General features: G+C 43.4%; 2 protein-coding genes across 2 annotated transcripts in view; one reads left to right on the top strand and one right to left on the bottom strand.

Moving 5' to 3' along the window:
• Positions 1-26,664, top strand: part of STK38L (serine/threonine kinase 38 like) — a 166,710-nt gene that overhangs the window by 32,307 nt on the left and 107,739 nt on the right. The gene's annotated exons all lie outside the window — the stretch shown is intronic.
• On the bottom strand, positions 4,378-6,956 carry LOC141976261 (phospholipase A and acyltransferase 3-like). The gene is made up of 3 exons (XM_074937164.1): positions 6,842-6,956; positions 5,091-5,353; positions 4,378-4,449 (listed from the first exon to the last, which is right to left on the bottom strand). Exons 1-3 carry the CDS (start codon positions 6,939-6,941, stop codon positions 4,378-4,380), a joined length of 435 nt encoding a protein of 144 aa, XP_074793265.1. The 5' UTR covers positions 6,942-6,956.

Genomic DNA, 26,664 nt, shown 5'->3' with positions numbered 1-26,664 from the left:
TCCTCCCAACCTCACATAAATGTGTACAACCATGGCTCATAACTGAAAACACTCGTTGCCATAATATTCATCAATTATTTTTGAGAGTGATTATTTCTGAGGATGGTTTTGTTCACTGTGCTCTTCAGGTGGTCCAGCTCCACTTCCTGCTCCTCGGATGCTACCATGTTGTCCAAGCTGCCCTGGACAGAGACTCCTCCCCATGTGTGCCAGGGAAGCAGCGTGTGGATCCTGCTTCAGCAGGTCAACTCCTGCTTCTCCAAGTTGGCTCCTAGGTCTTGGCTATCATACTGTTATCCAGGCAGCTTTTCAACCTACACTTCACACTGCCCCATTCCCTCAGTACAATCGGGCTCCCTTACTCCCTGCTACCTGGCTCCATTGGATAAAATATGCACCGTAATCTAATTTCCTTCAATTAAATGGGGATTAATGGGGAAGCAGAGGCAGCTGTAAGCAGGTCAAAAAGAGGGAAAATGCTGGGCACTTTTCTGCAGCAAAATGGTGAACGTTATACCTTCTAAAATTGCCAAATTCTGCAGCCTCAGCATCACTGATGTTTCATTTCAGACCAACCCTTTGCAGTGACATTGTTCATTTCTTTTTGATGTAAAAGGTTGTTTTAGTTCAGTTTTTGGAAACTGAAAAAAATAAATTTTTCCATTTCTGGCTTTGGATTTTCAAGTTCCTCCACCTTTTAATTTTTTTTTTACTCTTCCCTCCCTTTCTCCAGAAAGACAAAAGTAAGAAAGTATGTGAAGATAAAGAGAAAACGAGGGGACACCCCTGTATATCTAAAAACTGAAAATGGAAACCTGAAATTTTTCAGTTTCCAAAAACCAAAATGACATTTTATGCCAAAGGGAAAAAAAAGTTTTGAAACAATATTTTGAAAAGAAACATGGTTTAAATTAAGAATGAAAATTCTAAGGGAAAACAGTCACTCCAAAAATGGGAATGGTGATTTTTCCCACTGAGTTTACTGCAGGAAAGCTTTTGATTTTCTGACTGGCTCTAGTGTATTTGCACATATTTTTAGGTGCTTGCAGGAGTGTGCATATGCTGATTGTAGTGTCCAAAGGTCCCAGTGACATTGAAGCCCCTTTGTGCTAGACTTTGTACAAACAGATGGAATGGGAAGACACAAACTCTTCCCTGAAGAACTGACTAAGTGGAGACCAAAGCCACTTCATTGTCCTTGTTCAGAATCCTCCTTCAAACTCTTCTTTGCTCTGATACCTGTAAAAATACCTGACGATGTTGAGGCAGGTGGTGTGCTGTGACTAGAATGGGCAGGAAAACAGGGTTTCCATTCCACATATTCCTGTGAAACTTATATGAAATAAGATTCCTGTAATTAGTTTTGGTCAATCTCTTTAATATATGTCCAACAAATCGCAATCAAAATAATTAGCCCCCTCCCTGGAAGGTCTGAACTAAGCAGTTTAATTCTTAAAGTGATTCTTAAAGTGTTTTGCTATAGGATATAGTCTTTGATGTCTCTTTCTCTGCTTGGTCAGCCCCTCAGTTTGTGGCCAGTTCTCCTCCAGATGACTGGCAGATTCTCTCAGACACATCAGGACAATACATTTAGGTCTAGGCATATTGGAACTGATGATTTATCCAGGAAGCTCTGGGTTTTCATGGCTGGAGTTTGACTATTTAGGTTTTTATTTTGATTTGATTAGCATTGAATAGAAAAGAGGTTTAGGTTTGCAAAGTATCTAGCTGCCTTTTTTACTCTCCGAAACTCCTGCACAAAAGGCATTTCTTTCTGTAGACACAGGGTTGAGTGTCATGCTGTTTGACGGGAAGAACACATTAACAGAGTAGGTGAAAGTATCTTTGTAAAAGCAGTCCCATAGTTCTAACTGGCTGCATTTTAGCAGAGTGACCTTACCGACAGAGCATATAACATAACTCAGCCCTACAGCTATTACAGTCCAAGGACAAGCTCAGGAGCCTGGCAGTGGAAAATCATGGCTTTCACATCCAGTATAGATTGCTGGTTTCCCATCCAGCCCATGTGAGTCGTGGTGTAAATTTTCTAGTATCTGAGATTTGTTTTGTGAGCTGTGAGACATGAGTGGGTTTCAGGCCATTTCCAAGTGGCCACATATTTAATAACACCACTATGCAATATGTGGTACCCTTCTCTGATCTCAGTAGAAAGGCCAAAGAGGATAAACTCCCCTCATTTTGAGAGGTAATGTCTTCACAGGCAAGCATGGCATACATTAGTAGAGTGAGGTGACTATCACTGTTGTCTGTATTGTCCCTGTTCTTAGGATATATAAAGGACATCAGTATCCAGGACTGTCAGTATTCATAAGCATAAACTCCTGTTAAGATTACCGGTTTTGTTCCCTTCTACACCAGTCTAAACCAAGAGCAACTCTACGGGGCCAATCTTCATCACCCACTTGTTAAATTTTCAAACAGCTACCTTTGTGCTTTCTCCCCATGCTGTCCCTCATGCTTTGGGAGGAGGCCCCCATACAACTCTGCAAAATTCAAGATTTCAGAATTTGTTTTTGTCACAATTAAGGGTGAAAAGATAATCTCCAGGTCTTTTGGGGGGGAGGAGGTTGTTGGAATGAAGTATTCTGAAATATTTTGTTTCAGAAACATTGACACTATTTTTTATATTGCATTATAACATTGATTATTGCAATGTAATACAAAAAGTCAAAAAGCCTCATCAAAATGAAACATTTTGAAATTTTTCCATCAAAATCTACACGTTCCCACAAAACATTTAGCTTTCCATGAGACAGCATTTTCCAATGGAAAACGGTTCAATCAAAACATTTTCTACCATCTCTAGCTGCGACCACTGTCTGTCATGCTGAGCAGTAGTATCTCATTCTTTCTTCATGTTCCCATGTCAGTATCTACTCATTGGCTCTTATATTGTAGGTTCTTTGGGAAATGGACTGACTTTTTGTTCTTTGTTTGTACAGCACCTAGCGCAACAAGGTTCTGGTCTGTGATGGGGACTCCTAGGGGCTACCTCAATACAAATGGTAAATTTAAGAATAATCTCAGTTAAAGTCAACAATATTCCATTGGTGTAAAACTAATTGAGAGCAGAATCAGGCACATTATCATTTTTGAAACACAAATAGCAACCATATAGTTTCAGTCCAACATGACTTATTTCAGCCAAGGAAAACAAGGAAAGGAAGGTCTCCATGAGAGAGACAACACAATAGTCATGTTTCCTCATTAACAGGGTGCAACAACCGGAGAACAAAATGGCTGTTGTCTCTATTAGACTTGGTCAAAACGTTCCATTTAAACTTGTTATTTAAACAGAAAATGCCTTTTCAACCAAAGTGCATGAAACTTTGTTTTTTCAATGAAAAATTTCAAAACTAAGTGTTAAAATATTCCAGAAACATTGAATGTTATTTTGTTAGGAATATAATTACTCTGTCTCTCTGCTACCCCTACCTTTGTCCAGGGGAAAAATTTTAAAAAGTAAGAGAATGTTCCCTCTCCCTACTGAAATGAAATAAAAATAAAAATCAATACATTGAAAAAAAGGAAAGTTTTTTAAACAAAACTAAATTTTGATTTCTTTTGAGCCTTTGTGAATGATACTTACCTTTTTTTTTTTTTTTTTGACCAGCACTAGTCTGGACACATAGGCACAGCTCTTAGAAATGTTCAGTATACAGAATACCAAAGCACCACAAAGTAGAAGGAGGAGAGTGCACATGGGTTATTAGTAAGTATTTTACTTGTTTTTTTTCAAGTCAGTTATTCCTAGCCTCTGAATGCTGCTTCAGGTAGAAGAGGTTCTTTCTCTAGCAATCCAATTTTCCATTGCGTCCGGAGTAAATAACCAAGGCCATTTAACATACTTCCAAGAGCTTTTTCCAGTCCCCCAAATTTGATGATTATTGCACTCAATATTCATGCTCAGGGAGGTAGTGAGGGAGAATTTCCCCTTTTTTAGTAATGTATGAAGGAGTCTTGGACACCACTCATGAACATGTGGGCTGCACTGGGGGAGGTTGATCGTCATTTGTGTGAAGAGGGCAGAGATTTTATGGGAGAAGAGAGACTGTTCCTTTGTTAGTGTAAGTGGACTTAGTTATGTGGAGTCTATGTTGAGAGAAAGGATCATGTCCTTCCTCCACAAACCCACCATTAATCGGGAAGGGGCTCAGATCTTCTCCTTTTGTGAGTAGGGAAGATGACCCTCCTACCAATAATGTGAAAGTTGTTCAGGGACATATAGGTAAATAATTTACCTTTGGTACTTGTGTATGATGGGCTGTATGTTGCATCAATGTAGGTGCAATTGATCTCTATCTAAGAAGTCAGTGCCCATTTAAATGCCATAGTGCATACTCACCGATCCACAAGCTACTCCTTGATTTCGGCTAGCCATTTCTTTATCTGCGTCACAAAACCTTCATCCACTTCAAAGTAAACTGCCTAAAACAAAAAGCCAAGTTCATAATCAGAATGAAGATTCACTTGAGCTAGAATCTCAGAATTGACCACTTTTGTATCTAATACAGACCTGTCAGTTATACTCTTTCCCATTGGGGGTGAGTGGGGAAGGGCAAAACATAGCTGGTTTTGTTTTTTTCTGATTCCAGGATCAGCACGGGAGGTATGTCCCATGAAATCAGAGAAAGTGTTCAGAAATGACTGGCACTGAACTGTTTCAAAGTCATCTTTTGTCTCCCTGGTTTATCCCATATTTGGTCAAGCAAAGTGAGGCACTGCACCCAATTTGAGAGCATTTCTCTGTTTGTTTGTCGCACCTGAAAAGTTCTGTGGAGCTGGAAAGCTTGTCTCTTTCACTAATACAAGTTGATCCAATAAAAGATATCACCTCATCTATCTTGTCTCTATTATGTAACAGTCAGATACGTTAATTTGTTCCTTGTTTGACCAGAGTACCAATATTGCTTTATATTCTATAAATATCTAAGGCCTGCTTCTGTTCTGTTATCCTGATGTCAATCTTGAAATCATTCCACTGATGTAATACAAATGCAAATCAAAACAGAATCATGCCCCTAGGGAGTCATTTCTAAATGGAGATCAGGTGAAGGAACCAGACTCACCTGCTGTGATTCAGCAATGCCATATCTCATCATAGTGGCAAAATGTTCACAGTTAGACATAACTAGATTGTAGTCTATATTCTTCCCCACCAGGTGCTCAGCTCTCTTTACCACATGAGGAAGAGGTAATGGAGGGTGCTTTTTATCTAATTGGTTGTTTACAGCATAGCTTGACACATGAGCCACGTTCCTCAGACGCTCCTTTTGCACTTTGGCTTTGAAGAATTCTCCATTAAGCATATTATTCAATCCCTCTTCCAACTCTTTTAAAAAAAAAAAAAAAAAGACAGCTAATGAGAGGTGAAAGAGGGTTGGCAGTTTGCCCAGGGCAAGTGTCAGATCTGACAGGAGTGACTAGATCCTCGGAAATAAGTGATTTTTTTTTTTTTTTTTTTGGTTCAGTGGCTGAACTGGAGCGAAAAAATCCCCCCAAAAAAGTTTGTTTTGGGCTGAATGAGACGTTTTGTTAGATTCAGAATGAAACTCCTTCATTACTTTCTGTTTAGTCTTTGGATAGATTTTTTACTCTAGTTTCGTTATTTTAAAAACATGAGCTAGATTTCAAAACCAAGTCAAAATGTTTTGTTTAGAAAATGTCAAAACAAAATGTTTCAACTTTTTAAAAATTATGTTTAAGCTGAAACTTTTCTCCAATGTGACCCAAATTTGGTAAATAGTTTTGGTTGACCCCAAGCTGTTTTTCAGTGAATAAGATATTTGTCCAAAAAATTTCAGCCAGCTCTAAGAGTGATATCTAGAAAAGACATACTTAGCACTGCTTCTCTTGGTTGGCCCAAGAAGAGCAACTCCTGACTGAGATATGCGAAGATATACAGTATCGCCTGTTGGAAGTAAGAGGAAAGGTAATTGGGTGGTTAGGTGGAAAGCTGGGATTTGGGAGACCTGAATGCAAGACTCTGTTATTCCTTAGACTTCCCATGATACATTTGGCTTACTTGAGGCACAGTCTCTCTCTCTGCCTCAGTTTCGCATCTGTAAAATGGGGATAATAGTACTTTAAAGGAAGGGTAAATATAGTAGAGATTGTGAGGTTCTCAGATACTGTGGTAATGGAGGCCACATGAGTACGTTAGCTAGATAGAGTTGAGACACTAAGCGCTACTGATGAACTAAAATGTTGAGGGAGAGGTGGAAGGGTCAGATCTGGTGCCCAAATCTGAGCAATCTGAGCAAATTCTGGGCCCAAACTGCTTGGAGCTTATTGTGGAGACTGAATCTTCTCTAGCTGTGGCTGAGCCAAGGAAGGGCTAGCAGAGCTCTGACTGATCAGTGACTTTTGGTTTGTGATTTAAGTGTGAGAAATTGCTAGGGCTCTTCTGACTCTGAGATGCATCAAGAAAGGCTCAGACTACGTACAGCTTTGAAGATCAGAGGATCACAGGCAGGAGGAAGAGTAGACGGAACAGTTTTGGTTATTGCCTTTTCACAAGTGTCCTTCCCCCATCTTGCCACCCAACAATCTCAGTATGCTTTAGCCACATACCTAGAGCGGACATCACTTGGGTGAAACAAGAGTTCAATCTCCAGGACCCATTCAGGCCTTCATCTATCTGATGAGAATGCCAACAGACCAATTAGTGTAAATTGTAATGATGGGTCATGTGCTGTGCACATCTGTCCGACTGGGAACTGCAGTGAGATCATTTTTATGCAAGGGTCAAAACATCAGATGATAATTTTGGATTATGTGATGAATCTATGGAAGGATTCATCTTTTTATTCTTATTTACCTGGAAATGTGAAGTGGACCACATGTCCCTTTCCCACATAGATGCCCCAGTGTTGGTATCCCATTCTCTGAAATTCAATCAGATCCCCAGGCTCTAGCATTATTGCTGAAGTAAGGAGATCCCATAGATCCTGTATCTGAAAGTGAAAGAAAGATTGGTTGTTAAATCCTCGCTAAACAGAATATTTTTCTTTAAACCTTAAGAATAATAAACTGCAACAGCTGAGAATGCAGAAAAATCACCAGCAAATCCCATATTTTTAAGATGTGCATGTGGCTTCTCCTGGCTTGATCCAGAGAGACTCATCTCCCATCTAAGACAAGCTGAACTCAGTTCCAAGTTCCAACCATCTTATCCAGAGAGCAGTGAATCCTAAAGGAGACTACTCAGCACAACTTCTACTACCTCTGCCCAGGGGAAAGTAACTTACATCTTCTGACAACATACAGCTTCTACTGACTTGGCCCCCTGGGGAGGAGGCTCTCATCTGAAGTATGTTCACTATGGGACAATCCAGATCCAGCCACTATGGCTGTGGAAGTCCTTTTGGCATTGGAAATAATGCACTGGCTGGAGCAGATGGATTTGAGGACTACACAAGATATGTTCACCCCATGCATGGCACAGAGCAGAGCTGGTGAGGGTGGGAGGAAGAGACGGTTCTGAGTTTTCACTACTGCACAGCTCCTCTGTGTTCTACCCACCCCATTGTAGAGGGGTTGCCCAAAGCACCTTGGAGGTTAGTCTATGTTCCATGTACACACACAGAACTTAGATTAAAAACAAATATTCTTGCTGGAAGGTTGCAATGAAACATTACTTTCATTCTTAGATTTCAGAATGATAACACACAAGAACCCCAAACAGAGAGAGACAAAGAAGGCTGTTCCTTAAGACAGAGAGTCATAACTCACCCCACCTTACTATAGGCTGGTTGGCTGCAGACTGATTGCTGCTAGGCCAGGCTTGCATGCTTCTCCAAAGAGCCCCCTAGCCTACAAGCAAGACCAGAAAAAAACCCTAAAATTTGCAATGACAGCCTACAAGCTTAACATACCAATAGGCTGGAGCAGCCTCCTCAGATCAGAACCACTGCCTATTACTGCCTTGTGGGGAGGGTTTCTTCTCCACCTGGAGATCTCTCTAGAGCTCAGCTACTCAGGCTTGGCACTGTGGGGTAGATTTGGCTGTCTCCTATAGACTCAGGCAGGGAACATCTTTTCAGTTACAGTGCAGTTACCATATAGCAGGGAGGTCATTTGTTATTATGGGGCAGCAGGGACAGTTGCCTGCTCCCCCACCCAACTTTTCATAGGTCTGTTTTCCACTTTATCCCCCCACGACATTGCAAGATATCATATAATCACATAGCATGTTCTATGTGCTGACACAACTTTGTCCTTCCTCAGAAATAATGCCTCTGACATACAGAACCAAAAAACATGGTAAGATGCTCCAGAACTGAGTCACTCAGTGCTGCCAAACAGCAGCTGACCAGGGACAGTTGTAATGCTAGTGTCATGTTTGCTGCTCATGCTCAAGTGTCAAAGGCATGGAACAAAAGCTGCTGGAGAATCAGGATATGTCCCTTGTTATCACATCCCTGGCAGGAGCACATCACATGGATGCCCCCGGTCCTATTTAACAGAAGGCCTCTAGCCAATATTCTCCTATCTCCTCCCACCCCGTATACATGGACCTTCATGGGACTGAAACCTCCACCTGAGTTGTCAGAGGAGGTGGGACAGATTTGGGTAGGTGGAAGTTGGGTTGCACACAGCCAGAGGCCCTGTAAACACTTTGCAGGGGGCCAAGATTTGTTTAAACTAGCTGTGGGAGGCTCACACAGAGGGTGCTGTCCTGGACAAAGGGGAGTGGGTAAGGATGGTCTCCACTTACTGTTGAAGCTCAGCTTTAATGTCACGTCCGTGCTGACATAATGTAAGAGAGTTGAGTCAACTGCTGTACGTGGGAAGAAAGTTACTTACCCAATCCATGTTCTCACTCTCTTTCTGGATTATTCTGAGCTCTTCTGTGTGATAGGCTTTATACTCCTTTCTTTTCTGACAGCAAGAATACAATGTGATTGCACAGAAAGCAGTTACTCCTCTCCCCTCAGCTGGTTGCAGCTGAAGTGAGGGCTGAGGTGGGGTGTTACAGCCAGTTTTTGTTTATCGCTAAAATTATTCCTGAATTCCAAGAATGAGTATTGTTTCTTTCAGGTCTTTGTGGTTGCAAAGACTTTCAAGTGTTTTCTTCTAAACACTGAGCAGAGTCCAAGTTCATTGTCATCCTGAAGTGAACTTTAAGGCATTTTACTTTAAGGCACCGTTGTGTGTCAGTCAGAATGCCTCCCAGAAGTTCAGAATCAACGTACCTGCTGCTACACCTTTTGGAGCATGCAGCATTCTTCCCATGCGCTGATATTCCAGCTTCACTCCATAGGCACTCCAATGGGGGGCAGTCCTTAAACTTATCTGTACTCAGGGACTGCAAGTGTGCCTGATCCATACATGGGCCACTCAAGGGAGTGAGAAGGCTCCTTGCACCTTACTCATTCTCCCTTCTCCTTGTTTTAATTAGTATTTAACTAGGTATGATGTTAAATGAGGTTAGTTGGTTTGATCTCTCTCCTTCTACCCCTGGGCTTTAATTCAACCAGTTTAGCATGTACCAGAGTAGAAAAATGTGCTTAGTCTTGACTAGTGTTTTAGAATGTGTTAGCTCAAACTGGCTAGCATAATTTAACATCACATCTTTAAATTATTATCAACACAAGACCAGCGTGTACCAACAAAGGGCCTGTCCATAGTCAGAAAGGTGCTTTTTCTACTGAGTTACCTCAACAGAGTTAACTTAATTCAGTCGTGTTCCCACCTTGACTACAGCACAACCAGCTAAAACTGTCTGAAGTTGTGTCCGCATGTGCTAATCAGGGTTTTCAGCCAAGTTAAGTAGATCAGATTGGGCTAACAACTGACATAAGTACCTTTTTTGCTCTACAGAGAGTGCCACATAGTTTGTCTAGATTAGGAGAAAAAATTGGAGTGAGTTAAGACACTTAACTCCCAATTTAACTTCATCCTCTTTTCCTAATCTAGAAAAATCCATAAAGACGAGCACAATCTTGCCCAGATTAGGAATATAGGGAACAGTGGGTGAGATAAAATAAGAATTCAGTCTTAACATTTCCCAATTGTCTATCTGTAATATTATGACAATCTTTAATTACACTGGAATATATATATTCCTCAAATTACTCAGTATTATAATAATTTTTGTCCTACAACCTTTGATATAAATTGTGCAGCAGTTTGCAATTTTTGTATTCTTCTATACTTCCATTGTTTTTGTTGTCTTACTGGTTCAATGCATCTGTAATGGGGAACCTTACCTCTCCCATGCAGAGATGCATCCGCTGCCTCAGTTCCCTTCTTCATGGGTAGTTTTGTTTTCTGGCTAATCCAAAAACCCCATCCTTTCCAGAGCAAACAAAAGTCAAAAGGAAAAAAAAAACCCAAAACAAAAAAACACAGTCACACTCCAACCAAAGCAACCTTTCGCTCAGCTACTCATTCCCCAGGCTACAACCCTCTCTCCAGGATCCATAAGAATTTCTCCCCTTCTGTCAGGGGTTCACATCTCCTGGTGCAAGGATATAAGTACGCCATCTCCAGGTGTTGCCACACAGTCATAGGGGAGCTCCCTCCCTCCTTCAAATAAATACAAAGGGCCTATATGATAAGAGCAGGTGTCTCCTCCAACCTCACTCCCTTCATGGGCCGTCCCTCAGAGTACACCCAGAGTACCCAGTGGCTATAATTACTAGCCTCCTAAGGTTATAGGCTTCTTCTAGAAAGTCCTTTTCCAGTTGGGAGATGCAGAGCTCAAGTTCATTATTTTCCTTCCCACTCCACATCCCCTCCCCGAAGCCCTTTCTCCCCTCAAGAGTTTCTCAGCAGGGAGAACCACCACACAGCACACTCTCTCGCTGTTTCCTATCACACTATGGAAAGGGAATTAACTTATAGTCCAGCTCCCTTCCCCACTATGACTCACTGTCAGGTCTCTAGCTCCCATCAGCTTGGAAGCTAGAATTCCTGGAATGTCTTCATTCTGGGCTGACCTGGGAACCGGGCCTTGTTGGGCTAACAGTCTCCCTTAAAGGGCCAGCAAGTCCTGTTACAATATCGTATTGACTTTTTCATACAGTGTCACCAGTCCCCCTTCAACTCATGTCTCCACTTTGGTCCTTAAGTGTTTTCCTGTGTGTCAGTCTGACCACAACTCTGCACATGACACATCTTCTGGGATAGGATCTCTTTGGCCCATAGCCTGTTGATGGAGACATACAAGTGGGGTATGGTTTCAGAACCCTTTTCCTTTCTTGGCCTCTCCTCAGAGTTTTAGCTTTTTTCATAGTTGTCTGCAAAAAATTACTCAGGCAATTGTGTAAGACCTGTTTAGCTGTATTGAAGAAAGATTTATTAAAATAGAGGGAAGCATTTTAAAACAAAAGAAAAGATCTGCATAATATATCTGGGGTTAAGCTTTGCATAAAGTAATCTGGATAAGAATCCCTCATCTTAGTTCAATGAAAAGGAAAGAGAACACCTTACATTTCTAACAATCCAGTTTTTCCTTTGATCCTCTTGGGCAGACATATTCTCCTGTCTGGGTCTCAGAGCTCTAACTTTTCTTCCAAGTCCTCTGCCAGATATATCTAGTGGAGTCCTCTGATATGTTTGATTTATCAGCATAGATACCCCTCACAAAAGGATTTGCTCAGTTGTTCTGGTTGATCATACCTGACAGTCCTTCTGATGGCTCTCAGATCCATTCAAAATTGTTTACAGTACCTAATTTTTTTCCACCCTGCCTCCAACTAGGTAGATACACATAATAAAGGGTTGTCTTAAAAGTCAAAGTTACAACACGTTTAGCTAACACACATCATCTGGGTGACTCTCGTTAGTCCCTGTTGATTTCCTGGTGGCAGGAAAGGTGTCGGTTTCTTGAGTGGGTGTGGGTATATGTGTGTGAGAAGGTGATGTGTATAGTTAGGGAGCTTTATTCTGCATTGCCTAGATAGACAGCTCTGAAAACTCAAGTCCTTTCTTTATCCACAAAATAGATACAGCATAAGCACTGCCCAAGCAAGCTTCCCTCCTTTGCTGCTACTGTCTTAGCTCCTCCAGCTCAAGGTGGTCATCTTTAGGTGGTGCAATGGCAGTTCATAGCTTTACGTGTCTATTCATCCATTGGCTTTGCTGCTGAGTATGCTGACAGGGTACCAATCAGTGCCATTTATTATGGTGCTTGTTATATGGGCACGTGACCACTGTACTGAGACTACCAATTCATTTCACAGAGACCACCAAGTATCCATTAGATGAGAATGACCTTTGATTAGTACTGATGTGGGCCAACTGGTTACCTAGAAGGGAGACTCCCTATTCTGTTACCAAACCCAAGAGTCATCTGGTCCCCTTGTATAGCAATCATAACATTCCTAACATAGGGAAAAATTAGCCTTCCAAAACACATTAGCACTACAAATATCCCAGGTCTCTAACTACAGACCTGGTCAAAATAAAGGGAGGTGAAAAGAACTTCAAGTGATTTAAGTAGATCCAACTATGGAAACAGTACAGTCTAAGTCCATATAAAAAAAAAACAACCCAATCCCTCTCTAATTGTCACAGCTTTCAGAAAACCGGCTGTGATGTTTCATTTGTTTCTAACGGGAAAAATTAGTCTCTGACTCACAGGGGTCTGGAAGGGCCAGAACAGTTGTCTTAGTGTATATTTCATCATAGGTTTTTCAAGAAATTAGCAGAGAATTATGTCATTCAGTGAAAGTGTCATGCCACAGGAATTGCTGTCATGCCTGCCTCTGCTTAGTGGGTTGAAAAGGTCAGCCTGTGTTAATGTTTGAGCTGACCGGACATTTATGTCACAAAAAGAGTTACACAATATAACCTCATTCTGTTAACAGCCTTTTTTTTCTGTCTGAGGTTTAGTCTCACCCCATTTTATTTCCTCACAGTTGTTTTTGCAGATTATCGACAGTTATTATTTCAGTGTTAAATATAACATCAAGAGATAAATTTGGAAGTGGGTAATCAAGTCTATGGTCTTGATTTTCCTCACACGTTTAACTTCAGTATACATTTGATTTCACACTGATTTCAGTGTACACTTGATTTATACCAGTAAAAGAGTCGAGCCCCGTGAGCTTTAAGGAAGTCTAAGTTTGCTAAGGGCTGTGTAAGTTAGTTCCCCGCCCCCCTACGTCTTCTCCTCGTTTCCCTCAATGTACACGAGACAGCAACTTAGACTTCCTTTGATTCACACCCACTTTCCAAAGTGTAAACTTACTTCCCCCAGTGAAGTGGGGGAAGAGTACAGTCACCATAGGTTAGCCTCCTTGGGGCTGGATCTGTGAATTAGTTTTCACCTCATCTGGCACCCCTTTCCATACATTACTCACGCTGTAACCCACCCCCTTCATGACTCAGCCCTCCAGCCAGTCAGCATACAGTCTCCTCACACACACACCTTTCCCCCAGGGTAACAAAGTCCCACTAGACAAGCTGTCCATATGCCATCTGAGACAGTCTTCTGTTCCAACTCCAGTCCTGGGGCCTGCCTGCTACTCTGGGTTCCAGCCCAGGGACCCTATGACTAGCAAACTAGATCTGTTCAGTCTCAGACCCTGTTGCTGTGTTTTTGGGCTCTTTCCTACCCCACCTCTCTATCTCCTTGCCTATCTCTGGGTTTACCCCCAGAGCTTCCTACACTCTCCATCGCTACTTCTTCCCTGTAGGCTTCTTGTAAGACTTCCTCGCCCAGGGCAGGACCCCAGGGCTTATTCTCCCCTTGGATCTCCTCCTTGTCCATAGCCAACTCCTTTTTTCCTTGAGGGAGTAACCACAGATCTCCTCCCTGCAGCCTCTGCTGCTGCTCACGTCCTGGCTTTATAATGCTCTTCCAACTCATCTGCCATTAGGCTCTATCAGCACCTGGTTCCCCTGAAGGTGCAGCATCTCTAAGGTTAATTGACTCCTTCTGGTCCACTCAGTGCTTGTGTGAGGTGGACACTCCATCACACTTCCCTATACCCATCCTTTCTGAATTTCACCCTTGGTCTCTCTCCCTGAAAAAGCAACACATGTTTATCCATCTCTGAGGTTAAACAGATAGGGGTATTCTCAAGAGTAAATTGACTCATTGTTTAATTGTGTCATTTTGTATACTGTGGGTATAGCTTTAGCTATTTGTGTATTTATACCACTAGGCCCAGATCCACCCTTCCAGTGCACAGATTGATTATTGAGTCCTTGATAGCTCTTAAGGGACACTGGCAGGAAGGAATTCACCTTACTAGACCACAAAAGTGCTTTTGAGTCAATCCACTGCCATCATCTCCGCCCTAAGGATGCAATAGTCAGATGATCCTAGCATGCCCTATATGTGGGGGAAAGAACAGGAGGATCTTGGTAGTAGCTGGTATGCAGGGAGGCACTGAAGAACTGAGCTCCATGCTACATAAGGTGCACGAACCGTGTGTGGACTTCCAAATCCCTGTGCTAGTTCTGCTACTGGGGGGTGGGACTTACCTACCTATAAAGGAAGATGCAAGATTCATTCCATAATGCACAGGTATCCGGATCTGTACAGTTCTTCCCACCACTTGCCATTTCTGGAAGGTATGCTGGCTTGACATGGACAGCTGTTTAACAGAGTTTAACCAGTGTGTAAAGCCATCAGAAACACCTAGCTAGATAAGGTAGATAATAGAAACCAATTAAAAGAAAGCTAATAAAAAAGAAAGCAAAGCATTTGTTTACATTGCTTTGTTATTAAACAGCAAAGTGTCTGTATCATCCCCCTTTTTACCATAAAGGCCTAGCTCTTCAAAAGGTGCCTAATTCTCATTGATGTCAATGGAAGTGAGGTGTCTAAATTCCTCTGAGTTTCTGAGCCAAGGTTCTTATTCACTGTACATGTTCAACGCTGAGTGCATATTCCTATAAATAAGATACGGACAATTAAAGCAAAACAGACCATAAATCATCCCAGTCAGAAAACTAATGCTAAACACCAAAATGCTAATCCTGAGAAGCGCTGGGCATTCACACCTCCATTTAAGTCAATGGATGTTGTAGGTGTCATGCACTTCTGAGAATCAGACCTACCCAGGTTTACCATATTTATGGCCTCCCAAGAAATGCAGACTCCAGTCTTTTTAAATGGCTCCCTATTGTTGTTCTCATTCTAGAAAAAGAATTACATTCTAGTAGGTGAGGGTACAATGGGTGTGTAGGGGAAGATGAGGGGAAAACAGAGAGAACAGGAACTGAATGATGGATGGCTTTCAAAATGAAAAAGCAGACCAACATTCCAGAGAACACACACAGGGGCTACTACTGTGGCTAACACATTTTGCAAATCGCACCCACTGCCGACAATTGCGTCTCCCTTTAAACCTCTGTTCTGTGCTCCTGACAATGAGAAATTAATAATACTGCTGCTTCTGCCACAGACAGGCAGTCAGATATTGTTCAAACTCCCTCAATCCTCATCCACAAGATCCCCTGTTATTCCAGAGCTCTGTCTCCTGAGATTCAGTCATGGTGAGCTGGGTGGTGTATAAATGATGCAGATAAACCACCACCATAGACTGTAAGCACCAAAGTTTTGCATTAAAGGTTAGAACTGGGCATGTGATTCATAATGATCTATCTATCCAGTCCCCATGACCATAATCACTGAACCCATCACAAGCTTTAATGTATTTATCCTCAGAACACCCCTGCTATTACCCCCATTCTACAGACGGGAGACTAAGACAGCTAAGTGATTTGTCCAAGGCCATACAGGAAGTCTGTGGCAGAGCAGGGAACGGAACCCATGTTTCTCAGGTTCAGGCCCAGCCCCACGTCTCCTGTTGCTCATTCAGGAATTGTAGCCTGTCCAAAACACAATAAAATTGGAGGAAAATTGTGCATGTGTTAAAAATAAATAAATAAATAAAATAGAAATCTGTGTTGTCCAGAGTAGGAGGACATGGAGTAGCACAACAGGATCACAAGGAGATGTGGTGGGGAAGGTAAATATCATTGAAACCACAGCTGAAATTTTAAGTGCGAGGGGGGAGGTTGGCCATGACACCTGGATTCACACTCTGATCCTTGGGCAGCGGGCTCAAAAGCCTTGTGAGATCTTTAACACACACACACACACACACACTGCATAACACCTTGGTTTTACATCTCACTGGATAACACAGATATCTATTTATTTATTTTAAACACATATACAATTTTCATCCAGCTTCATTCTGTTTTGCACAGACTCCAGCTGAAAAATCCCTACTTTCAACACAAGCGTCTGCACCCTAGCTTCTGTTGCTTGTCTTTGCTGAGCTGCAGTGACCTACTCCTGCCATCAGGATCTGCTTTCCCTGCTCCCCTCAGGTCTTTGGCTCTATCCTGATGCAGAGTCTGGCTATGGCTGCTCACTCCACACCTTTTTGCTCCATAGTTTCCCAGGGGAACGTCTACACGGCAATCAGAGTTGTGACTGCAGCACGTGTAGACATACCCAAATTACCTTTGTTCTAGCCAGCTTGAATAAAAACAGCAAATTAGCTACAGCAATGCAGGCTGCACAAGCCAACCCAGGACTTTGGGTATGTAACCTTTTTGTCACCCATGCAGGCTGTCAAACCTCTGATTGCAGTGTAGACGTACCCTAAGGCCATTTTCCATTGCACAAAGCTTCCTTGATGCTGGCTAAGCAGCTGCCTCTCCATAAATTCAGGAGATTCAGGCAGCTGTTTGGGGGCTGAACAGAGGGTACCCAAAAGCAGGAGTCTTCTGGGGAAACCAGAAACATGTTAGTCAGGAGTTTGTAATCATGCCTTAGGACATGCTTTGGTCAGGGGACTTTTTTCATCAGGAGGCTGAGAAAAAGGGTAAAGGGAGCAAACAGCGAAATTGTTTAAATTTCTCACTTTCCCTCCCCCTGCTTTTCCATGTGTTCCTTCTGCTGACAGGGGCCTGGGCCATACCAGTCTGGGATTTCTTCACTTCAGCTAGGATGGGTGCCAAGTGAAACGTGCTAGGAAATGACAGTGACTCAACAAATTGACCCCTGCCAAACAGAGCTGCAAGGCTTTGACCCAGCCCTCAGCCTTGGGACAGTGTTTTGTGTGTGGTATTCCTATTCTCCCTATCCCTCCAGGGCCTTCTCGAAGCAGCTGCAAAAGCTCTGTGCCAAGTATCGGATGGAATCAGCAGTAGGGAGGCAGCTTGCTGAATACTTTGTCTAGTATCCCCAGCTTTTCCTCAACATAAAACACAATTTCTCCTTGTCCTCTATTGAGCACACATCTTAGAACACACTCTCAATCAATGCTGAAGTTACCCTGTATCTTTCTGATTGTACCCTATGAGCAGAACATAGTACCGATTCCTTTCCAAGGCCCTGATTTGGCAAAGCACAATGGCACGCACATTATTTTGAGCATCTGAGTAGTTTCATTTGCTTAAATTTATGCACATTCTTAGGAACTTTTTTGGATCCAAGCCTTTATTTCCAGCTCTGCATCAGCTGCTGTGTGTTACGTAGGGACCTGCTTTGCTGTGGGGACAAAGATCTGAGGCTGAAGCAAAATGCCAGATGCAAACATTCCTGAACTTTGAATCCAGACTTGCCTCTGACTGAAACTGCTTTTCCTCATCTTGGCATGTGCCATTTGCCCCACTATTGGAGAGAATGTGATGACAGCCACCACAGAAGAGGGCAGAGACAGCAACATTTGAGAGCACCTGAAGTGGCAGCAACATCAGGAGCTTTGGCAGGTGTTTGTTTTGGCGGCTTCTCTTACCTGGTCTGCTGAAACCTGTTACTCCAGTTCCTGACCAGGTTGACAGAAGCTGCCACTTTGTTGTCAGTGTCAGTGTGTTTATTTATGTGTTTACTCCATGTGGTTTGCTCATGTACATGGTCAAAAAATAAGGAATTCCTGTGCCCGTCTCTGGAATGTGTAAGCAAGGTTGGTGAAAGTCTTCTTACAGTACAGGGTGCTGTACAGCCTCATACGTTAAAGGTTCTGTTTGCTCAACGATGTGGGAAATGTCCTAGTAGGTGTAATCCACCAAGCAATGGGCAATCCATGATTTAAACTTTGAGAAATGGGTCTCACGCTCTTTTTGTGAAGTGTTGTATAGGCTTGGGTCAATCACTGCTTTTCTGTTTTACCCCTAAATATCCTAATTGTCTTTTATATTTATATGTATATAAATAAATATACAGTCACATACATATATTATATATACATATAACACACACATTATATATATTGAAAGTGTCACACTGAAAGATAACATACAAATAAATTAAAATGACGAGGGGTCTGATCATTGTATCAATCATGTGCACACAATTGTCACTAACTTCAAAGTGAGTTATGCAAACACAGCTGATGGAATAATTGAATCCCACTTACTATTGGTGTCTCATTAACTGTGGATTCTGATCCATAGTGTATTAATTCATTCACTCTCTCTCTCATCTTCCCTTCTTGAATCGTTTTACTTTTTACCTCCCATTTGTCCCCTCACAGGATATGAGTAAATCCCCCTGAAGTCAAGGAGAGTTACTCATATCCTGTGTGGGGAGACTCAGACCTCTGAAGTATAAACTTTGAGGAATAATACAAATGATCCAAATGTTAATGGATTTTTGGATGCATGTGTGAGATCAGGATGGAAATCTTGGAAGAACAGTCTTTCTTGTAAGATTTCTAGTATCTCTTGGTTTCAATCAAGTTGGAAACACCAAGAATTGTCCTGTCTTGCACTATTTTTGTGTTTCTGATTCTGGATCTAGCCAAAATGACTGTAGGAAGAGCAGAGTTGTGCAAAAGTTAAAAAAAAAAAAAAGAGAGAGAGAGAGATTGTCAATAAGTAGTTTGGGTTTGGTTCAAGAGAAGGGTTTTTTTGTCAGTTCTTATTTTACCTGAGTTAGTTTGCCCATCCCTAATGTTAAGCATTTTGTGGCCTGATTAAACTTCAAGATAATTTGGTGACTCTTTAAGCTATGTCAAATGAAAATCTGTTTACAACATGTTGGGTATCAGATTTAGAGATGGGCCCAAACCAAAACCCCATATCCAAATAATGCCAAAGTTTGGTGATGTTTGGAGCCAGATTTGAACCTCTTCAAACATAAATATAGACAGAGATCTACATTTCCTGTCTGATCCTGGTGTCTTGAATTGAGAGGAACCAAAACTCTAGATCTGAAGAACCTTGGACTTAAGGGGAAGTTAATTGTATTTTATGTATTATTCACACTTCTGTATTAACTTATGAGCCATTCTGATGCCTTTTCTATAATACTTGTGTCTGAATAAAGTACACTGAGTGTGAAGGGCAGTAATAATTGCTGCTTACTGCTAGTCTTGGAACTTCTGCTGGGTGTATCCCACTAAACTACATGTTAACAAAAGCTGATCTCAAACATATGAACTGGAAATCTATAAGACCGGTGAATCGAAAATAATTTAATGGTAAGGGGAGGCAGTTCAAGAGAATCTTGTCTAATATCAATGCATGCTTGTGATAGGAATTCAACTGAAGCAAACAAGACTAGTGTTCAAAGAGACACGTCTTTTCTCTTATTAATAAGTGGACTCCTCACAACCAGAATTCTCATCTTGGTCTGGTTCAGTGGGTGATGTAATGTCAAATGCTAGTTGAGACTTGAGACTTAAATTTCCCAAAGCTAAGACAGACTATAAAGAGAAGTCTCGCTGATTACAAAAACATACACCCTTGGTATTGGTTGATCATACACTGAGCAGAAAGGCAGAAAAAGACAGCTGTCAGCTGCATAGAACAACAAGGATTTTTCAGCCATGCTGCATGTAATCTAGAGTGTATCTAAGTTTATTGCCAATCCAGAGATGCTTTCTGCAGTATTAGTCTCGTATGTTTATTTTTATACCTGCCTCTTTTTTTCCTTTCTTTCTTCATTTTTGTGCAATTGCCCAGGAAATATTCATTCATTATATATGAGAATTTGAATTTTCAGAACTTGGGCCCTTAAGAGAGAACTTGAACTCTGACCTCAGTACAGGCAGTGCCAGGATCACATAATACCTTTGGTAACAGGTCTTAGTTACAAAGAAGGATACAAACTCTTGCCCCAAATAGGGCCATGAGAAAACTGATCAAGGTCTTCATTGGCACAGAGAGAGTGAAACCACATGAAAGTTATAACAGTTAGAGAAACATATAACTCTGACAAAATCATAATTAGGGTTGTGTTCCTTTAAAGAAATAAATATGATTATCCTTATTGTTGATGATGGTGCCTAGGCCCATCTGTCCCCCTTTTTTCAGCCTTTGTTTGATGATATTTAGTTTGAAAAGGCTTGAAATGCAAATAAAAAAAACCCAGAGCAAATGCCAAGTAAGATAATCAACAGGGCCTAGGAGGAGACATTATACAGTATCAGGATTCAAGTAATCCTGCGTTCTAATTCTGGGTCTGCCACAGATGAATTAACCTGATTACTTAAGAGGTGAAGTAAAGATTTATTCAGGATGTTTAATACTCTTTGCTTTATCTTTATCTTTAACTTTAACTTAAACTTTTGATAAACATGTGGAAGAAAATATGTCTTTGTTAAAGATTCAGTTTCCTGACTTCATCATTTAGGAGCTAGGAAAAGCCATGCTCACATCTGCACAGCACCAAAATGTCAGATTTAATATTCCTGTTATTTTTGAAGTAAAAGCAGACAGAAAATAATAGATTTTAAATATTTACCCCACCAGGCCTGCCTTCTTCAGAAAGATGTTAAAATATATTGTGCACAAATCCAATCTGCTTTTTCTTTTGCAGATCACCTTTAAGTACAAGGTGTGGTCATGGCATTGTGTTATATTTAAGAACAAAAACAACAACAAAAGAACAGGATAGTCTGTATTTTGTCAACACCTGTGACACTTTTATTGCAGATTTGTTATTCCTGGGGTGTGGGAAAGTCACTAGAGCGTACAGTATTATTCTGTGCATAGTCTTCATCTCACATGCTTCTTAACCGGTTGAAAGTATTATTTTAAAGTAATTGTGAAAATGTCTGCATGAGTCTGGAATGACTTGGTTCCTAGTCCATGCTTTGTCACTGTCTATGACAGGGGTGGGCAAACTACGGCCTGTCAGCCGTTTTAATCTGGCCCTCGAGCTCCACCTGGGGAGCGGGGTCTGGGGCTTGCCCTGCTCTGGTGCTCCGGCGCTCCAGCCAGGGAGCAGGGTCGAGGGCCACTCCACGCGGCTCCCAGAAGCAGCGGCATGGCCCCGCTCTGGCTCCTACGCATAAGGGCAGCCAGGAGGCTCCACTCTGCACGCTGCCTCCGCCCCAAGTGCCATCCTCGCAGCTCCCATTGGCTGGGAACTGCAGCCAATGGGAGCTGCAGGGGGGGCGCCTGTGGACGGGGCAACGTGCAGAGCCACGTGGCCGCGCCTCCGCATAGGAGCCGGAGAAGGGATATGCTACTGCTTCTGGAGCCGCTTGAGGTAAGTGATGCCAGGAGCCTGCATCCCTGAGCCTCTCTCCACGCCCCAACCCCCCCGACCCAGCCCTGATCCCCCTCCCACCCTCCGAACCCCTCAGTCCCGGCTGCAGCACCCTTCTGCACCCCAAGCCCCTCATCCCCAGCCCCACCCAGAGCCCGCACCGTCAACTGGAGCCTGTACCCCTTCCCACACCCCAACCCCCTGCCCCAGCCCTGATCCCCCTCCTGCCCTCCAAACCCCTTGGTCCCAGCCCGAAGCACCCTTCTATACCCCAAACTCCTCATCCCCAGCCCCACCCCTGCTCCACCCTAGAGCCCCCTCCTGCACCCAGAACGCCTCATTTCTGGCCCTACCCAGGAGCCCGTACCCCCAACCAGAGCCCTCACCCCCCTCCCACGCCTCAACTCCAATTTCGTGAGCATTCATGGCCCACCATACAATTTCTATTCCCAGATGTGGCCCTTGGGCCAAAAAGTTTGCCCACCCCGGTCTATGAGATAAAGTAGGATTGAGCTATTATTTGACCTCATGCTCTTCCTGTTTAGGAATCTTGTCTAAGCTCAGTGATGGGGATAAAAACCTCTTCGTGTCTTTAAATACTTTCTCTACTTCTTAGAAGCTTTACCGTTCATTTCTATTTTCTCTTTTAAAGTCAGAAAATAAAATCCTAAGAGCTCTTGGCATTCGTTAAAGGAGAATTTCTAAATTAATCTTCCCCAAGCTTCAAGTACTAACAAAGCTTGTTCTACTAGTGGTTTGGATATTCTGGGACTAGGAAGAATTATTATTAATTATTAAAGCACCTAAGAAATTGCCCAAAGTTATTACCTATTAGAAAAATTAGGTATTTTTTATAAGTAATGCTTACATTGCCAAAATCCATAAGAAGCTTTGTACTGGGGGTTCATTTCCATCCCCACAATCTCACCGCAATTAGTTGCGAGTTCTTCTCTGATCTTGTCAGAGGGGACAGTCTTCCTGTATCCCTATGCCTGGCCACCGCTCCATCTTATTTCAATATTCAGCTGTGTGCATCTTGCCAGCCTACTTCCTCTCCTCTCCTCTCCTCTCCTCTCCTTCTCTCTACTTTAAAGGTCTGATGGAGAGGATAGTTTGGCTGTGGTTAAATAAGGGGAAGGAACTTCCTCAGCCAGGTGCTGTCTGTCTGTATCCTAAGCCTGTCCTGATAAATAGTGATCTGCTGCAATCCTATTTGTTTTTCCTTTAATTAATTTTCTTTAGTTAAACATGTTTATCCAAAGGGCTAACCAACAAATCTTTCCCAGACAGTAAAATGGTTGGGATGGACCCTTCATAGTTCTGAGTGAAAATTATATGTTTCTAAAGAACTCTTCAATGTGATTAGGGATTTATTCAAAGCCCACTGACATCAATGACCGAGTCTTTCCTTAAATGCTCTTTGGATCAGGCCTTAGCCGTGGAACCCCTTAGCAAACAAAAGAACCTATGCGTATTTTCCATCTCTTCTAAGAAGGTGCACACATGTCTTTCCTATTGTCAGCAATGCTAGATCCCTATGGGTGAAGGACAGCAGAATGTTGGAGCTGACATTGCCCCATGTGGATTTCAGAACAGTAAAAACTTGGCTATTTTGCTGATAAAACGTATGTTTAACAAGTGATATCTGAGCTCTTGATTTACATTTACGTGTGCAGTTTAATCAGCGGGTTCTTTAGCAGTTTGTATGGGTACATTTCACCTTGTTGTCAGTCTAATCAAGTAGATATTGTATTGGACTTTATGGTTTTGCCCCACCCGGGTTTGTAATTTTAGGCCTGATTCCTCAGCCATTGCTTAGGCAAAACTTCCATTGGGTTCCCTGGGAGTTTTGCCTCAGTAATGGTCATAGCAGATTTATATAGAATAGGGTTTCTGGGGTGGGAAAAATTGGGCACTTCTAAAACATGTAAAAAAAGATGGTTTCATGTGCAAAAGTTTCAAAACACAGTGCAGGGGCACCATTTTGGGGGGTAGTACCCCCCCCCCCAGTTTTGTACAGGAGCTCTGCTGGCTACACATGTCCTAGCCCCAGACAGAGGTCAAAGGACAGGGGTTGCTCCCAGCTTGTGCCTCTGGGGCAGGGAGTCAGTGTTTTGTTTACAAACAGAGGCAGGGTGATTAAGATAAGAAAGGGCTGGTAATTCGATTTAAAAAAGAAAAGGAGTACTTGTGGCACCTTAGAGACTAACCGATTTATTTGAGCATAAGCTTTCGTGAGCTACAGCTCACTGCATCCGATGAAGTGAGCTGTAGCTCACAAAAGCTTATGCTCAAATAAATTGGTTAGTCTCTAAGGTGCCACAAGTCCTCCTTTTCTTTTTGCGAATACAGACTAACACGGCTGCTACTCTGAAACCTGTAATTCGATTTAGGATCTGGAAGTTGTTAGATGAGCCTGTGAAACTGCAATCCCTCTGCAGGAGCCAGGGGGTTGAAAACAGAATGCAGGGGACTCAGAAGAAATACAGCCAAGCCCTCTGAGCCAAGGTTACATTCTGAAAAGAAGGAGTTGTGAGGGGGATGGGTAAAAAGAAGGGGCCAAAATCAGGCAAAGGGATAGCAGTGGTTCAGAGAAGTTCCCCCTCTACCTGGGGTACTTGTGTGGCCCCATCACCATAGTATCTGAGCGCCTCACACTGTCTAACCTATGTCTCCACACAGCCCCTCAGTGAGGTAGAATAGTGCTGTTATCCCCATTGCATAGATGGGGCACTGAGGCACAGAGAGACTAAAGGCCAGATTTTCAACGGTATTTAGGCACCTAGTGGGATTTTCAAAAGCGCCTAAAAGGTTAGGTGTTTTGTAAACCCCACTAGATGCCTAACTGCATCTTTGGGTGCCTAAAAACCTTTGAAACTCTGTCCCTAAGGCACTGGCCTGAGGTCATACAGGAAGTCCATGGGGGAAGCAGAACCCAGGTGTCTCAGGGCTAGCTCCCTATCCACTGGACCAGCCTTTCTCTCTGCATGCTGCAGAAAAAAAACTCTGATAGATGGGAGCAAAACCAAGAAGGCCAGTTCTCTGAGACTCCAGCAAATGGTCCCAGGCATTTGGGAAGGATGTCATGGTTAACAGCATGAAAAGCAGCATAGAGATCAGGAAGGATGTAGAAAGAGAGAGAATGAGAGTCAGATGAGAGATCACTTAATCCCTAAGCAGTGGCAGGTTCTGCCCTATGCTGGGTTGTAGAGCAATGGCTGCTGTGACGCTCTGTACCTCAGGGGAACACCCAGCACCAGTGGTGAGCTGGAGCCGGTTCGCACCGGTTCGCTAGAACCAGTTGTTAAATTTAGAAGCCCTTTTAGAACCGGTTGTTCCGTGGGGGACAACCGGTTCTAAAAGGGCTTCTAAATTTAACCAGCCAAAAGTGGCGCCTTAGGCGCTGACTCCATGGGTGCTCCAGCCCTGGAGTACCCAAGGGAATAATTTGGTGGGTGCAGAGCCCTCACCAGCAGCTCCCCGCCCCACCCCACCCCCGGTCCCAGCTCACCTCCGCTCCGCCTCCACCTCCTCTCCCGAACGTGCCGCCCCGCCCTGCTTCTCCGCCCCCCCAGGCTTCCCATGAATCAGCTGTTTGTGCGGGAAGCCGGGGTAGGCTGAGAAGCAGGCGGCGGCTTCGCACTCAGCCCCAGGGAGGTGGAGGTGAGCTCGGGCAGGGGGGTGTGAGGAGGGCCGCTCGCGCCACAGCAGGTAACCCGGGGGGGGGCGCAGGGGAACCGCTCCCCACCCCAGCTCACCTCGGCCACCCTCGGCCTGAGTGTGAAGCCGCCACCTGCTTCTCAGCCCTCCCAGCTTCCCGCCAAACAGCTGATTCACGGGAAGCTGGGGGGACGGGGCGGAGAAGCAGAGTGGGGCGGCGTGTTCAGGGGAGGAGGTGGAGGTGGAGCAGAGGTGAGCTGGGGCCGGGCGCGGGGTGGGGAGCTGCCACCCGGCCCCAGCTCACCTCCGCTCCACCTCCAAATTTTCCCCGTGGGTGCTCTAGCCCTGGAGCACCCACGGAGTTGGTGCCTAAGGCGCCACTTTTGATGTGATCAGTGGGGGGAGTGGCCGCTCCCCCTGCTCCCCCCCCCAAATACGCTACTCCACCCCTAGGAGCCAGAGGGACCTGCCAGATGCTTCCTGGGAGCTGCCCCAGGTAAGCACCACCGGGACTCCCCACCTCACCCCCAGCAGGTCCCTCTGGCTCTTAGGGGTGGGGTGGGACTACAGTGGCCCACGAGACCCTCCTGCCTGGTTCTGAGGGCAGTCAGGGGACAGGGGAGGGGGGTGGATGGGGCAGGGGTCCTGGTGGGGGGCGTCAAGGAACGCGGGGGGTTGGATGGGGCAGGAGTCCCAGGGGGCAGGGGTGGGCCACGACCCCTTTGTGGGGTGAGGAGAGAACCAGTTGTTAAGATTTTGGCAGCTCATCACTGCCCAGCACCCTCTTGTTCATCCTGTGAGAAATGCCAGTCAGTCACTGTATTATTGTTCTTAAGAGCCTTCCAGAAAGTAACAAGCCTTTAAACAGAAGTGAAACTTGTTGCCAACTCTCATGATTTTGTCATGAGTCTCATGATAATTATTGTTTTCCTTAAAGCCCCAGCTCCTGGAGTCAAGTGGCTAGGTGATGATTTTAGCCTTCATTCTTAAAGAGAAAGTATGTTTCTAGCCCTTGTGGCTGTGGAGAAAGCTTCAAAATGTGACCCCAGTGCACCGTAAAGGCTCAAAAATCAGAAGGCCATTAAAAAGAACCCTAAATATGTTATTTTTACATAATCTCATGGTTTTTGGTGAGCCTGACTCATGATTTTTGAACATTTGGGGTTGGCAATACTGTGACAGTAACTTGAAAGTGTCAGTTTCGCTCCCGTTTAAAGTCCGTTTCTAGTCTATTATTTGTAGTATGGTAACACCCCTAGAGCAGTGTAGGTGCAGTATAAACTCATGCCCTAATAGGATGTTTCCAAAAGTTAAATGATCTATTCTAAGCTTGACGAACTGCAAAAAGTAAGTAGCCTACATGATAGAAAGTAATCTAAATTTTTCCACAATTGTTTTAATTGTTGTATTCAAGAGTAAGACTATACCTTAAAATTTTAAACCTAACCAGTGGCCCTTAAGTGACATGACACAAGATGTCAGAGCATGTTAGTGTTAGAGCTGAATGGGTCTAATCTTTATTTTATTTTCTTTCTTTATATAGGAATTAGATCCAGGCCTCCTGT

Source organism: Natator depressus, chromosome 1 (assembly GCF_965152275.1).
Source record: "Natator depressus isolate rNatDep1 chromosome 1, rNatDep2.hap1, whole genome shotgun sequence".
Lineage (NCBI taxonomy): Eukaryota > Metazoa > Chordata > Testudines > Cheloniidae > Natator > Natator depressus.
Note: the sequence above shows the minus strand (reverse complement) of the source record. Positions and strands in the feature narration are given on the sequence as shown.

Coding starts and splice junctions, on each gene's coding strand:
- LOC141976261 (XM_074937164.1), bottom strand. CDS start 6,941: ATGCTAGAGCCTGGGGATCTGATTGAATTTCAGAGAATGGGATACCAA. Junction 5,354..6,841: donor GGTCCACTTCACATTTCCAG/GTAAATAAGAAT, acceptor TTTTTTTAAAAG/AGTTGGAAGAGGGATTGAAT. Junction 4,450..5,090: donor GCATTGCTGAATCACAGCAG/GTGAGTCTGGTT, acceptor TTTTTGTTTTAG/GCAGTTTACTTTGAAGTGGA.